The sequence below is a fragment of the Callorhinus ursinus genome, unplaced genomic scaffold (assembly GCF_003265705.2).
Source record: "Callorhinus ursinus isolate GAN/ISIS: 27379988/994484 unplaced genomic scaffold, GSC_fseal_2.0 scaffold12, whole genome shotgun sequence".
Classification (NCBI taxonomy): Eukaryota; Metazoa; Chordata; class Mammalia; order Carnivora; family Otariidae; genus Callorhinus; species Callorhinus ursinus.
The window spans coordinates 84,879,373-84,894,489 of NW_027397074.1; the positions used below are offsets into that span (position 1 = coordinate 84,879,373).

The following is a 15,117-nucleotide window of genomic DNA, read 5'->3' on the forward strand; positions in this document are numbered from 1 at the left end:
CCGCCACACACACACACCTCCCCGCGGCCTCGGAAACGGTCGGTTTACGGGATGTGACCTCTGGGAGAGGCGGGTCCCGTTTCATCCGAGCGTCTCCACCTGGCACAGAGGACGCACTCAGTAAATGTTGGACCCAAGAACAGATGATGGATGGATGATGACGGATGGACGCGTACCTCGGAACAACACATCCGCAAGCTGGCCACCAGGCGGGACCCGGCGCAGAACCCCTCCCGGCAGCTTCCTGAGGTCTTCAGCGAAGCAGGTGGGGAGGGGGCTTCAAGGAGGCGGCCCGCGGCACCGCCCCCCGGCCCGCGCCGCGGCGCCCTCTGGGACGGGTAGTTCGCGCCTGCGCCCAGCGGGCCGCCGAGGCTGGGGGTCTCCGGGCGGAAGCCCGACCACCCCTCTTGGAGTGGGGGGAGCCGGGAGGCCGGGGCGTGCTCGGCCTCCCCTTTTCCCCACTGCCCGCGACCCCAGCCCCGCTTTCTCCCGCGCCGACCTCAGTCGCCGCTGTCGCCGAGGGTCGCGGCACAGTCTGCGGCCGGGTTACGGGCGCCGCGGGCCGCGCCGGAAGCTGAGAGCGGACGCGGAGTCCCGGGATGGCGCGACAGGTGAGGCGAACCGGGAGGACAGACGGACCGACGGACGCCTCGGCCGGTCAGCTAGGCGCGGCGTGGTGCGGTCTCGTGGTAGAGGGACAAAGACGCGGGGGTCCGCCAACTTTGGTATCGGGCTGTGCTCGGCCGGGCGGGGCTGGTGCGCAGGATTTCGCGCGGAGAAGTCGAGGTCCTTGGACGACCCCGGACCCCCTCCCCAAGCTCCGTTCCCCAGTACCCTGTACGTGGAGCCTGTCTCCACCTTCGGATACTCGTTCCTTTGGGTTACACATCGCCCTCCCTCGGCGTGGCTTCTTTTAATTTCTAGTTATCCTGGGAGTCGTGGGCGTGAATGAAGGCCTCGGGGGAATGAGTAAATCTGATGCTTTTATTCTTGGTAGGATCCTGAATCCTTGGGGGAGGGGGCATGAAAGAAGGCCCCAGGTTTTATCTACCTGGTAAGGTGTGTAGATTCTAGAGGTGGAGAAGAGCCCCCATCTGTCGTAGCCTGGGCAATGCGGGCGGGTAGTGTGCGGGGCTGGGAAGATGCCAGAAAGATATGATGATACCAGTGGGGAATTGTTGCGGTTCCTCAGGGTGGGTGCAGGGAGCCAGTTCTGTAATTTTCGTGGCCGTGAACTTGGGCCAACCTCAGTCAATTGTAGACTCCGTGGTTTGAAGGTGGGTGGGTATTGGGATATGGGCCTGGGCATTTTGTGGCCGGATCTAGCCAACCAGAACCAGAACCTCCAGTCCTTCATGGCCCGCAAGCTCTTGGGAGAAGCCAGGAAAAGTGGATGTTGTGGGAGCAGGGGCAGCCTTCGTTGCGGCTCTGGCTGCGCAGTGAAGCAGCCCAAGGACACCCTTGCTCGGGTATGCCCGCTGGTCCTGTGCGAGGCTCTCCGCAGGCTACAGTTTCCTCTTCTACAAAATGAGGGGTTTGGACCACCAGTCTTTCAGGTCTGATGTTCCAAGAAGGATGCATCCTCACACTGTGTAGCTTCACAGAGAAGGTGGCTAGGAGTGGCTTTGGGGGGGGGCAGTAGATAACAGTCAGATGGATCGTTACAGGGAACGCCTCTTGTCCTGTCCATTGTGACTCCCAAAAGCCCAGGGATGTGTGAGCACAGCCCATAAGTGAGGGGCAGCAGCGTGCAGGGTTCAAACTGGGAACCCAAGGCTGAGGCATGCTGGGGGAACGGGTCTAGGCTGGGAAGGACTGCGGAAAGATGGATGGGTCCCGTGGGCACAGAAGCTGTGGTTTTCATGCTGGGCTAATGACAGGGTAGAAGGGGTGTTCTAGGAGGACCGGCATGGCTGCAGCGAGCTAGGAGGCTGCACAGTTACATTAGTCCTGGGTCAATCCAGAAAGCTTTTCTCCAGTTGGTTGAGGGAGCGAGGCCTGAGAGCCACAGAGGAGGTGAAGCAGGGCTGGAGGAGACAGCCGGTCCAGATGCAAGCCAGCAGTGTGTTTCCCTCCCCTGAGGCAAGCATTGGTGCCTCACGTGTTTGCACACTCATGCTTGCTCACACACGCACTCCTCACTTTTCCTCCGCTTTTTCTGGGCAGAGGGAGGCCATTGATTGAACCCTCTGTACTGGCCACAGCCAGGTCCCATTTCCATTTTATAAGAACTTTGTCTTGAAGAATGTGTCTTGAGGCCGAGACGGTGAAAGACCTGGAAACCGTCTCTTCCAGATGTCTAAAAGAGTTGGGTATATTTAGCGAGGAGATAAAGAGGCACTGGAAGTCAGGAGTAATGTGTGAGGAAGAGCCCATTCTGTGTAGCTGGGGCTTCCGGCTCTGACCTGCAGGCGGACCAAACAGGTGCGGGGGCTCTAACACTAATCACAGCGCTTACGACATCCCAGCCTTTGTTCCAGGCACTTTTCCTATATTAATTCATTTACTCTTCACAACATCCCCATGCTGCAGGTCGTTATGATCCTGATTTTATAAATGAGTTCACCAAGGCCCATGTGGGTTAAGTAGTTTGGCAAGGTCGCATAGCTAATATGAAGCAAAGCAGGGATTGGAATTCTGGCAGCCTGGCTCCTGGCTCTTGACCAGCTCTGACTTCCATGCGGTACCTACCTTATCTGTGTGCCCAGGACTGCTGCTGCTTCCTTTTTTTTTTTTTTTTAAAGATTTTATTTATTTATTTGAGAGAGAGAGAGAGAACGCATGAGCAGGCGGGGAGGGGCACAGGGAGAGAGAGAAGCAGGCTCCCCACTGAGCAAGGAGCCCTGATGCGAGACTCCATCCCAGGACCCTGGGATCATGACCTGAGCCGAAGGCCGACGGTTAACTGACGAGCCACCCAGGCGCCCCTGTGTCCAGGACTTCTTAAATGCCAGATTGGGCCAGGGATAGGACCAGCTGCCGGGAATGTGGTGAGCCACCCATTACTGAAGGCATTCAAGGAGAAATTGAAGAGACATCCCATTTTGGGTGGAAATTGGCATTAAATGATCCTTGCTCCTTAAAGGTCTAGGCAGTTGTCTGATTTCTGGTTCACAAATGCACAACGTTTGAGAGCTGGCTCCTGGGAAGAAAGAGGGCCGAATCTGTTTTCAGGGGTCCGTTCCCCAGCATACTTTTCACTTCCAGCAGGGTTGGGCAGGACTCCAGCCTATGACTGGGCTGCAGTGCTTCCCTGCCCTGTGGCTCTAAACTGAGAATGTGTCAGAATCACGGGAGGCTTGAAAACGTAGCTTTCTGGGCTTACTCCTGATTTAGTAAATCAAGGATGAGGCAGGGAAATCAGCCCTAATTAAAAGGAACCTGAAGTAAATCGTTTGAACCTAAAAGCGCTTTTGTTTTTTCAGTCATTATAATGGTTGGAAAAAGCTTTTTTTTTTTTTTAAAGGTTTTATTTATTTATATGACAGAAAGTGAAACAGCGAGAGAGGGAACACAAGCAGGGGGAGTGGGAGAGGGAGAAGCAGGCTTCCCACCGAGCAGGGAGCCCGATGTCGGGCTCGATCCCAGGACCCCGGGATCATGACCTGAGCCAAAGGCAGATGCTTAACGACTGAGCCCCCCAGGTGCCCCTGGAAAAAGCTTCTGATGGGAGAAGCTGAGGAGAGAGTATTTTTCACTCAATTTGTTAAACAGAGAACTTGTCTGCTGACATCTCGGGATAAACTAGCCCCCCCCAGTGTCACATGACTCTGCTGGGTCCTCCCACGTTCCACGTCCCAGCCAGAGCAATGCCATTTGGACTCTGCCATTCAGCAGTGTCTACAGGAACATTTCTTTGAACTCAAGATCTGCCACTACAAACTTGACTGGGAAATAATAATCTTGAAAAATGAGATGTTTGTTTGATGGTTGTTTTTTTAAGGTTTACCAAGGTCATTGGTTATTACAGTCACAATTAAGCACAGCAGAAAAAGCACCGAAATCTCAGCTCAGAGGGCCCCATTCCTAGACTTGGCGCTGTGGTGGTCTACCAGCTCCACTCGCTGCTTCCCCACTTGGCACTGTGTGAACCCTCACCCCACACGTGGGGTAACAGTGTCTGACCAGCTGCCTGCAGAGATCCGTTTTGTTAATCGATGAGAGCTCTGAAATGCTCCGAAACAAAGGATCCCACATCTGATGTCTGGGTCCCTTGAGAATAGAGCCTGCATGGGACACAGCTCACTTGGCATCCAGCAGAGTGCCCATAACATGCGAGTAGTGTTCAGGTGAGCCGGGCCGGGCTAGGCTGAGTGTCTTGCGTACCTGGTGCACGCGCAGGGTAGCTTGTGTCGGGGGAAACCTGGCCTGCAGAGGAGCGGCCACATGCCCTGATCTCCGGCAGTGGCCGTCAGGTGGGATATGCTCAGGCTGGCTGTGGTTCACATGACCTGCGTCCCATGGAGAGGGCGCGGGGAGAGGGTCAGCAGCTAGACCCTACTGTTGGCTGTGTTGTATCTGTCCAGAATCCAGCAAGAAATGGGGATGGCTCTTTGAGAGATGTTTTTGAGGGTGTCTGAGCGTGTTCCTGAAAGGGAGACACCATACTTGGGCTAGAGGGGTGGGGAGGACTTCCAGAAGGTCTGCTGGCTGGCCGGGAGAGCTTGAGAACCACTGGACCAAAGGCAGTAGGCCGCGGAGAGGCTGCCTCCAGCCGGCTGTGTGGACGGGGTCTTGACCGGTTCAGCAGCGCAGTGGAGGGCAGTCGTGACCATACGGTTCCAGCTGTCAGGGGGACGGGCAGAGTGGGGGGCAGATGCTGGTGGTGACAACGCTGAGAGTTGGTAGCAGCAATAGTTTTTAAAGTCACTGACTTGAGTTGATGAAACAAGGCGGTAGATTAACTTCTTTATTAGGAGTGTTTTCATTTTATTCAGTCATTTTTCTTACAAATTTTTGCTGTAATTTTAAATACATGCCTATCAGATGCTGGTAATCTTCTGGGGTCTGATAGCCATTTTAAAGCCCACTTAGTGAGGATTTTTTAAAGAAGTTAGGACAGAATGTTTCTTGTATCTTGCAAAGCAGGGGATGCTGTCCAAGGGTGATTCCACGTCTCTTCCAGGCCCTTCCCTGCAGAGTAGGCCACAGCATACCAGGCTGCAAGCCCACAGGGATGCAGAGTGGAGAGGTCCAGGAGAGGGCTGGGATGGGGGGAGGGGAAGGGGGCAAGGAGGCCTGACTGGTGGCCTGGAAGGGCTCCTGCAGAGCATAGTATCCATGTGCTGCACGGGCTTGGTGGTAAATGCCATGGGTCACAGCCACGGGGATCACGGTGGCTGGCCGGGGCCTGAAGGTCAAGTGAGACTGGGAAAGTGAGGGCAGGCTCAGCCCAGCACGGGCCTGGGGTCTGGCAGAGCAGCTGGGCCATAGGATTTGGGGTCTGAGGATCGAGGGCCACTGGTGAGCATGGGTGCGTCGACAGCTGTTCTTCATTCCTGGTCGCACGGTCGTCTGCCCTGGTGTGGGAGCCTTGGCCTCCTCGAGACGTCCCGGGCTGTTTGAGATGCTCTCTCTCTCGCTCTCTGTCTTGGGGTGTGGCTGGGAGGAGCCCCGTAAGCATTCTGCCTGCTTGATTCCTGACTGTTGTGTCATCCCCACTAAAAGGTACGGAGTGTTTTGTTCTTTGTCGTACTTACTATTCGTTTTATCTATGATCTTGTTTTAATGCCGTAGCGATAGGACCTCAGGTCCTTGCACAGTCGAGGCGAAGTTTGCTTATTAACTCCAGTGACTCTCCCGTGGTGAACTTAGAGCTGGCTGGGCTTCCCAGCCTGGAGTCGGCCTTTTCTTAGGCCCAGGCTGAGGGCCACGGACTGTGAGGACTTCTGGGGGCGGGGTGCCTGTAACGAAGTACCACAGACTGGCAGGCTTCACCGGCTAGTGGATCCTCTCACTGTGCCAGAGGCGAGGGAACCCCAGCCAGGGCCGTGGGGGGCTATGCCCCCCGAAGGCTCTAGGGAAGGGGCAGAAGGTGCTCTGCTCCTCCTCTCCTCCAGCCTCCGGTGGTCCCACATTTCCTTGGCTTGTGGCTGTGTCACTTCATTCTCTGTCTCCATTGTCACCACGCCTTCTCCTCCCCGTGTGACTGTGTGTCTTCTCTTCTTATGAGGACACTGGTCATACTGGGTTAGGGGCCCACCCTACTCCAGTCTGACCTCACCCTAACTACATCTGCAAGGACCCTATTTCCAAATAGGGCCACGTTCATGGGGGACAAGGGTAGGGACTTCAGCACACCTTTTGGTGGACACAGTCCGAACCCCATCTCTGTCTCGTGAGCAGATTCCCGTGAAGCACTCCTTCACCTGCTCCCACGTGTCAGGCCTCCGCCACACTCTCACTGCTCCCCACTCCCTGGTGTACCCCTGGAGACACGGTGAGGCTGGCGGCACTGGGAGGGAGCCACCAACTCCCTGGAGATTGTGCCCACAGGTGTCCGTGGCCTTCCAGGACCTGGCCGTGAGGTTCTCCGAGGAGGAGTGGCAGCTGCTGGGGGAAGGGCAGAGGGCACTCTACCGCGACGTGATGCGGGAGAACTACGAGACGCTGCGCTCCCTGGGTAAGGAGCCCGCCCCAGCCCCGAGGAAAAGTGAAGGGAGGTGGGATCCAGGACCAGGCAGGTCCTGAGTCACCTTGAGCCCGCCAGGCCTGAGTCTTAACTACAGAATGAATACAGTTTGAGGTGGTGTTCCGAGAGCCTCAGGCTGAGCTGAGGGCCTCACAGATCTTTTATGCCATTGTTTCCATAGTCTGCACCAGGGTTGTGGGTAAGATTCGGTCAGGGCACCCCAGAACGGGCCAAACACCGAGCAGCCTGGTCTCTGAGCCTCCGGTGGCCCCGCAGTTCTTGGGGTTTGGGTGATCATGTGAACACACACGTAAACAGGTGTATGCGTGATTGTGGTAGGTGGAGGCCAGCTTCCATTCCCAGGGGCTGTCCCTCCCTCTTTTCTTTCCCAGGGACAGATGAGCTGCTCCCCCTCTCTGCCTTCCTGTCTCCTACGGCGCCTGGAGGAGCCACGGAAGGCAGGAGCTACGCTGGTGAGGGGCAGGAGCCTCCTAGGGGAGGAGGCCCCCTGGGTGAGTAATCCTGATAGTTGAGGGTCAGGCCCCGTTGGGTGTCCTGGGCCCAGGTGGACTCACTCTAGTCCCTTCCGCCATGCAGTCCTCAGCCCCTGGCTTTACTCCTCAGGGAACACTGTGCCCTCAGCCCTTGGCACACTCTATAGCCAAATCTCTCTGTGACCTTTCACCCTTTGCCGCCCTGGGCTGTGAGCCTGGCACACTGTTGCCCGTTGTATGCAATGCTAGGAAGAAACCTGGGGTCACCCGTGGAGAGCACCCCGTATTCAGGCCTCCTTCCTGCCACTGATGTGCAGAGCCAGCCTGCAGCTTCCGAGGGTGCTGCCACATGGCTGACCTCAGATGCTAGATATGGCCCACGGGCCCAGCCTGGGTGGGGCCGCAAGGGCAGGGGAAGGGCAGAGGGCCCGGCCGGTGGGAGGGGTGGGGAGGCCGCCCTCCGTGGCATTCCCCTGGAGCAGTACCAGGTAATGAGGGACACTGCCTAGAGTCCCCAGCCCCTGGTCCCAGCTGTGCCTGGGGCAGATCCTTTTTACTTCCCGGAGGTCAGTCTCCTCTGGGCTGCTACCCACGTGGTAGGAGGATGACATGAAACTCTGGGTAGTAGTCGTATGCAGAAGCGTGAGTGCTGAGCTGAGGGTGTGGGGGTTCACTGTGGCCTCTTCGGCAGGAGGCACGCCCCCGCACAGCCTGCACCTCACTGCCCTGGTGCAGCTGGTCAAGGAGATTCCGGAGTTCCTGTTCGGGGAGGCCAGCCCGGAGAGGGGGAGCGGGAGCGGGGCAGCCAGCCTGGACGGGGAGCAGGGGAGCCCCGAGGGTAAGTCGGACAATATCAAGTTAAAGCTGGGTGCTGTGGGCCTGCCAAGCCCCTGCTAGACCCTAGGTGGAGCAGTCTGGGTCACGAATTCCCTGGTAGCATGTCTGCCCCCAAGAAGGCATGGGTAGTGCGTGAGACTGGGCTCCTGGCCTTTCTCATGCTGGTTTCTACCTGTCACATCATGCCCTGTGTGGCGGGTGAGGCCAGGTCCTGTTCTGGAGATGAGAAGGAAGCCATGCCCAGTCTGCATGGCCAGTGGGGCCCAGTCCCCCAGCCTGTGCTCTGCCCATATCCTCAGACTCTTGGTCCTGCCCCCTGCTCTGCTCACTGGGTGCTTTCAGGTCAGACCGTACTTCCTCGAGAAGTCTGTCCCCACGAGCCCTGGACTTTGAGCCCGCTCAGTGGCAAATGACCCAGAAAGTGGGGGTGGGGAGGATCTTATCAGAACAATACTGGGGCTATGAATCTGTGTTTCAGAGCCCGGGAATGACAATGCAGAGGATACTGACATCCGGGTCATTGTCAGTGGCACAGGGCAAGGAAGGGCCCGGATGGGACAATGGTGGGGGCGTTTTACCCACTGCTGGGCTTAAGTCTAGTTTTGAGTGTCCTCTCCCTCCTCCCCAATAGCAGCTGTGACTGTGGAGACTTGCCCTCTCCAAGGCCTGCTCGGCTGCCTTCCAGACACGCCTACTGGCTGGCCCCACCTGGCCACCACATCTAGCAGTGGCTCATCGTCCAGCAACCTGCCTGGAGCCGGGGGCCAGGGGAGCCCCGTCCCCATCAGTGAGTGCGACCCAGCAGGGGCAGGGCTCTGACCCTGGAGGCAGGGAGACTGGACTCTGTGCCCTCTTCATGATCTCTAGGACTCAGTTTCTCTTATTGCTAAAGTGGGCTCGCTCCCCAGAGAGCAGGACAGGGGCCTCTGTCCGTAGAGCAGAGAGGAAGTGTGATACTCGGTCCCTGAGCAGCTCTCTCCTAGCCCTGCTTGCAGAGTCCTGTGTGGTCATGCACAGGGAGCGGAAGGCAGTTTCCAACATGCTGGCCTGTTGGCAAGGGACACCCCTGTGTGCGCCTGACCTGAGTCTCAGACCTTCTCACCAAGGCAGCCCTAAGAGCAGAGGAGGGCAACTAGAATTTCTCTGGGGTCTTATTGTATTTCTAAAAATTCTTGCAAATTTTGCATTTGTTGGAATATCTTTCATTTAAAATATTTTAAATGAATATGGACTAAAATTGGCTCTCCTGAAAAACAGACCCCATTTTAGGTGTCACTTGGCAGATTTGCTCTGGGGGTCCACATGCTCAGATTTGAGAAGCATGAGTACAAGGTTGGGCCCTACTTGTCAAGGCTGCCGGACTCTCTTATTGAGCCAAAGTCAGAGGCTGGAGTTGGGGGGTTCCGTGTTACTCAGAGCAAGCAGTCTTGGTGTTTACAATGACACCGGAAGGAAACAGGGAAAGGAGCCCTGCCTTTGCCAGGATGGGTTCCTAGGACAAGCCTGCAGGAGTTGACTCTGCCACAAATCCAAGTTTCCAGGACTTGGCTGCCCCCCAGGGATGTGTGGGGGGCTGAGAGGCCTGTCCTCTATGGGGACCAATCTGGGGCAGTTCCTCAGGGCCAGGAGCCAGGGCTAGAAAGACCTTTCTGTCTCTCCTGTAACAGAAACTCCTGACAAACCAAGACCTACAGAGAAGGAAGGCCCGGAAGCCCCAGGTGGGGAGCCCAGCCCTCCTCCCTATAGCCCCAGCAGGAAGAAGGGCCACGGAAGACAGGGGAGAGCGACGCTGGGGGCAGGTGAGAGGCTGGCTCTGCTGAGAGCGGGGTGTGCCCTGGAGCTGAGCGGGGGAGGGAAATGGAGGCATGCTCGGTTCACACAAGCCTGTCAGGTGGCTCTCTCATCTCGGCCCCCTGACGGCCCTACATGGCAGGTGTCCCTGTTCACACAGGTGGGAATCTCAGACCTTCTGAGAGTCCCATAGCCACCATCATCAGGGCGGCCCTGACCTTGGCTGGTCTTGCAGGTGCTGTAGGAATCTCTCCTGGGAGCAGCCCCTTGCAAGGCCTTATCAACTGCCTGAAGGAAATCCTTGTGCCTGGACCCCAGCACCCTGAGGTGTCCCGAGGCTTGCTGCCTCCTGACCCCGGCCAGGGCACCTCCCAGCTAACCGGAGCGGAGCTGAGGCCTGAGAGCCCACCCTGGGGAGGTGAGTCCCCTGGGGACCTGTCTCCTCAGGGCAAGGTTTCTGAAGCCCCAGAAAAGCTCAAACTGCCTTTCTGTGGCCGTGTCTCTGCAAATACAGTCTCTTCCCAAAGGAGCATTCCCAATACGGCTGCCCTACTGTCATCGGTGGCCTGTTGCTGGAGCCGGGTGGCTTTTTTAGGAGAATGACATTTGGTCAGCTGGTAGAAGGAAGCTCAAAAACAGACTTGGCCCTGGATCCTTTTGTGTTTTTAACTCGTCCTAATACGGGACCTTGAGGAGGAGCTGCCGAGTTATCACTCTAAGTGGGCACTTAGAGTGGGGGGGGGGCGTGCTAGGGGCAGGAGCTGTGAAGACTATGAGAGGTTCCTGAAGCCTTTGAGCCTTGGTTTCCCCATCTGTGAAAGGGGATCATCGTTCCCACCTTTGGGTACAGTGAGTCTCAGATACAGTAACGTACTTGTGTGTGTGTGTTTGTGAAAAGCTTGGTCCTTAGAGAGAAGCTTTGCTTGGGGCCCAGGGAGCCACGGGCAGGTAGGGACCTGTCTGCTCGCTTCTTTCCCCCTGTACGTGCCCCACCTTGATGCTGCACCTTCTCCTCTCCCTCCTTCCAGCCGTCTGCTTCAGGGAGGTGTGAAGACAGGCCTTTTTTTTTTTTTTTTTTAATTTATTTTAGAGAGGGGGGGGGTTGGGGGGGAGAGATAGAGGTGGTGGGGAAGGGGCAGAGGGAGGAGGAGAGAGAGTCCTAAGCAGACTCTGTGCTGCGCACGGAACCCAACATGGAGCTCCATCCCATAACAACTGCGCCACCCAGGCGCCCAGGACAGGCATTTTTAAACTAAGCACAAGGAGACAGTGGCCTGTGCGGGTCTAAAGGAACTGCAAGAAGACCCACATTTCCAGATTTCTGGCCCTTACCTGGACTGTCTACTTTTTGTTGTTTGTCACGACTGGGCTCAGGGTGAAAATGCGTTCCTTTTTTGTATAGTGAAGACAGAGGCAGCTTCCGGGGCTTGTCCCCTCCAGGGTCTGCTGAACTGTCTGAAGGAGATCCCGGAGGCCCGGCACAGGCGTCCTAGCCTCTCAGGAGTAGGGGACCCACCGCTACAGGAGGACCCAGGGACCTGCCAAAGGAATTCTGGAGGTAAAAGCCACTGACTGGGCAGCGAGGGCCCCAGGACAATATCCGTTTCCTTTTCCAGCTCCAAGCAGGCCTCCACATCAGGCCCTTAGGCCCTCGCCTCTGCGTGTAGGTCGGAGTTGCCACATGTTAGGGACCATCCCTGTGAATGGAGTTAGGCCTGTAGGAGGTGCTTCATCAGTCCATGATCACTATCCAGGTTGGCTGTTAGAGTAGGGCTGAAAGTTCCAGAAGGGAGGAATGGAGCATAGGGACGGGGAGGCCCGAGAGCAGAGATGGCCCGTGGACACCGGGGGCATATCTTGAATTGGGTGCTCGCGTCATATTCATGTGGGCTTGCGTAGTGTTTCCACACACTGTAGCTCACCAATACTCGGTAGCTTCTCAGACTGCTGAGGAAGTCGAATTGACACAGACTTGCTGGCCTTGGAGGAAAGACCTTGATTTGGTGCCCCCTGAGGAGCCTGATGTGGCGTCCCTCAGTAGAAACCTCTAGAGGTGCCCCAGAGGCCCTGGGGCAAGATGGGAGTGTGAGCTGCTCCATGTACTAGTGTTTGAGCAGTGACCACCTTGGAGCCAGAGACTGCTGTGGAGGCCAGGGGCCTTGGGAGCCCTGTCCTGACCCTGTAATGGCCTCATGGGGGCTTCCCACAGGGCCCAGACCCCTGCAGACCCCTCCTCCCGGGCCTGGTCCGGGAGCTGGCAGCGTGCTCTCTGTGGTGAAGATGGAGGACGGCTGGGCCCAGAGCCTCCCCGTGCCTGCGTCCTGTCAGCTCAGCAAGTGGACCCACAGCCCCTCTGCCGCCAGCAGCCAGCGGGGCGACGGAGAGACCAGAGGGGCCCGAGTGCCCAGCTGGGGTCCCATAGCTCAAGGTGAGGCCTGGGGGCATCTCTCAAGTCCTCCAATGGGATTCTCAGCCTCACCAACAAGGTTCTGCCAGCCCACAGGGGAGGGAGCAGGTCCAGCCCACAGGGGGAGGCCCTGGCTGTCCTTCTCAGGCAGTGACTCCCGTCTCTCCACCTACATCCTCCTTAATCCAAGGGCCTGGGAGCTTTCCATCGTAAGGACTTTAGTTTACAGAGATTTCCTGCCTGTCAGGAAGCTGGTCCCTACATACATGTGGGTCTCTCCGCCCCACCCCTGGGCTGGGGTACAGATTTGTCATTGCCCTGTAGGAACAGAGAGTGAATCAAAGTCCCCCACAGGGTGTCCTGCCTGGCAGGCCTCCACGCCTGGTGCAGGACTTGCTGCCCCTGCAGAAGGCAGGTTGGGGCAGCCAGCCTAGGGCCGGGCCAGGGGAACGTGCCTGAGATGGTGATAGGGCCATCTCCCCTGTCCCAGCCGGCAGTGCCTCGAGCTCACCCCTGGAAGCCCTGGAGGCCTGTCTGAAGGGCATTCCCCTGAGTGGGTCGTTACCTCCCCAGCCGCCAGCCACCTCTGGATTCCAGATCCCTCAGCCAGGAGACCCCGGGTCTCAGAGGCCCGAGCTGCAGCCCTGCAGATCACACACTGAAGGTAGACGGGGCCCTGGGCTCAGGGGTGCTGAGCCCATTGTTAGGTGCCCCGCTCCTCATCCTGGGCCTCTGGAGGTGCAGGCCCTTCTGTAGCCCCTTTATTGATAAGAGTTCCCGAATGTGGTGGAAGCCCGACTCTTCCTGCCCACTGCCCCCTCTGAGGGCTCCTACTTTCTAGCCCCATGAGACCAACAGTTGGGTTCACGTGGGTTTTTTAACCAGTGCTTGAACCCCTAACTTAAGGAGAGACCCTTCTGGGAGATCCTTTAGGGTAGGTATCCTGGTTGCCCACCCCCAGCCCAGGGCCCAGGGGACCTCTTGTCCAGTGGCTTTCTCGTGATGTCAGCTGTGCTGTTTCCTACAGAGGTGACTGTGGGGCCTCTTCTGGCTCTGAGTCTGCAGGGCTATGTGAGAGGCAGCCCTGCCCTCCCCTCAGGTCCCCACAGCACCCCTCCCAGCTTCTCCTCGTCCAGCAGCACCGATGGGGACCTGGATTTCCAGAGCCCTGGGGGCAGCCAGGGGCGTCCGCCTGGAAAAGGTGAGCTGGCAGGCCTGAGCCTGGGGGTCAGTCCTGGGGAAGGATGAGAGGCCCCCTGCCTACCGTCATGTCTGGCCCAACCGGGGTAGGCTGCCATCCCTGGTGTCTGGACCAGAGCTGGGGATGTTGAGGCAGGAGCAGACACGGGACTTACTGCAGGGGGGGGGGGGGGGGGGGGGGGGGGGGGGGGTACTTAGCTCCGAAGGGGCAGGACAACAGCTAAGACCCCTTACAAAATAGAAAAAGGTCTCCTTTAGTGTCAACTTTTTCCTTATCCCAGCCACAAAGAAATGCCTCTGACTGAAGACAAAATGTCCCGAGGTTCATATAAAAGCACCTTAAGGAGTGTCTGTGGTGACCTATGTCTCTCCAAGCACCCGCCCCCCCCCCCCCCCGCCCCCGCCTGGTGAAGAGGTGGCCACAGTTAGCTGTCACACCTCTTGGGAATTTTGCAGGACTCTGTAGTGTCCCCCTTTGAATCATCCAGGCGCTCTTGGTCTGCCTTGTCCACGCGCACTGGGTCCCCTGTTGACTCGCCTTTGTATCCTGTTGTCTGCGGAAGGCCTAGAGCCGCCCCCGCGCTCTGCCCCGGGCCAGCTGGAGCCTGTGGAGCTCTGGGGCCTCCTGGTGCCCGCGGCAGCCCGGATTCCTGCCAGGCCGTGGGGGCTCTTCCCTCCCCCCCAGGGCAGCCAACTTTTCTTTTTAAGTTTTAGTTTTTAATAGGCAATCACAGGGTTTTGTTCAAAAGCTATAAAAGATTGCAGAGGAGAGATGATGTCGCCCTCCACCCCCCCCCCCCCCCCCCCCCCCCAATCCCCCCTTGCGTTCTCTCCCCTTCCCAGGGCAGGCTCTGCGCGGCCCAGCTGCTGGTTCCCTCACACAGGCGGTAGCATTCTGTACGCAGCTTTCCACCTTGCCTTTTGTTTTACCATCTCCCTTTGGCATCTTCCTGAATTTTGTCTGCGTTTTTCTTGGACCCTAGCAGCACCCCATCCCTCCTAACCACTGCTCGGTACCCGTCCATAGGGGTTAGCACATTGCTTGTTTGTGCGGCCTCTGTGGGTGCACTTAGCTTTCTAAGGAACCCAAACCACAGGAGAGTTCGTGCTGCCTTTTAGAAGCTTCCAGCCCAGCTCCCCAGCTCCCTCTGTTGCTGTAGAACTCAGGGAAACTGCATTTGGGACTCTTGTAGTTGAACTTTAATGTTCCGGCCCCACGCGGCAGCCCAAAGCTCTGATACTCTCTCTTCGTGCCCTGCCTGGCCTGGCGTCAGCAAATGCCTTCCAGAAAGAGCATGGCCACGATGTCAGCTCACGCAGGAAGGGCCTTTCCTTTTTGGACTTTCGGCTCATCTACTTTCTGCTGCTTCCACGGCTCTGTCACTAGAAATGCAGTATTTGCGATTTATTTGTTTTTTTTCCCCAAGTTGCGACTGCACTAGTGTTGGTCTTCTCAACCTGCTACATCATATCTGGAGGTGAAGGCACCTTTAGCGTTTCCCTCCACTAGTGGAGGGGGCTTCAGGGCTGTCTGCGGGCGAGGCAGCATGGTGGCCTCCCTCCCAGGGGTGGAGCAGGGTGTCATGCCTGTGGCTGATCGCCCTTGTCACAGCCCACTGACCAGTTCTGTGTCGATGGCTCAGACAGATTGGCTTCTTCCAGGGCCAGCCCAAGTGGGCCTGCCCACAGCCAGGACTGACACGTGTTGGGGACCAGGTGCCTGGCATGACAGGTCCTCTGAGCCTCCTCCGTGGCCC

The 15,117-nt window shown here is 57.5% G+C and overlaps 1 protein-coding gene across 5 annotated transcripts in view; it reads left to right on the plus strand.

The window, feature by feature from the left end:
* Positions 1-28: 28 nt before the first annotated feature.
* The window catches only part of KRBA1 (KRAB-A domain containing 1), a 28,246-nt gene continuing 13,157 nt past the window's right edge, over positions 29-15,117 (plus strand). For 2 of the 5 annotated variants that reach the window (XR_012380393.1, XM_073899338.1), the window contains exons 1-11: positions 29-265; positions 6,496-6,622; positions 7,024-7,143; positions 7,817-7,963; positions 8,594-8,749; positions 9,630-9,761; positions 9,989-10,171; positions 11,156-11,311; positions 11,963-12,181; positions 12,651-12,824; positions 13,188-13,361. Coding sequence is in view for 4 of the 5 variants with exons in the window: in XM_073899338.1 (XP_073755439.1) it covers positions 125-265; positions 6,496-6,622; positions 7,024-7,143; positions 7,817-7,963; positions 8,594-8,749; positions 9,630-9,761; positions 9,989-10,171; positions 11,156-11,311; positions 11,963-12,181; positions 12,651-12,824; positions 13,188-13,361 (1,729 nt within the window). In the remaining variant the exon portion in view is untranslated. Of the gene's footprint in view, positions 266-487; positions 612-6,495; positions 6,623-7,023; positions 7,144-7,816; positions 7,964-8,593; positions 8,750-9,629; positions 9,762-9,988; positions 10,172-11,155; positions 11,312-11,962; positions 12,182-12,650; positions 12,825-13,187; positions 13,362-15,117 lie in introns of those variants that run through there. The other 3 variants (XM_073899339.1, XM_025854936.2, XM_073899340.1) reach the window with 3 other exon arrangements.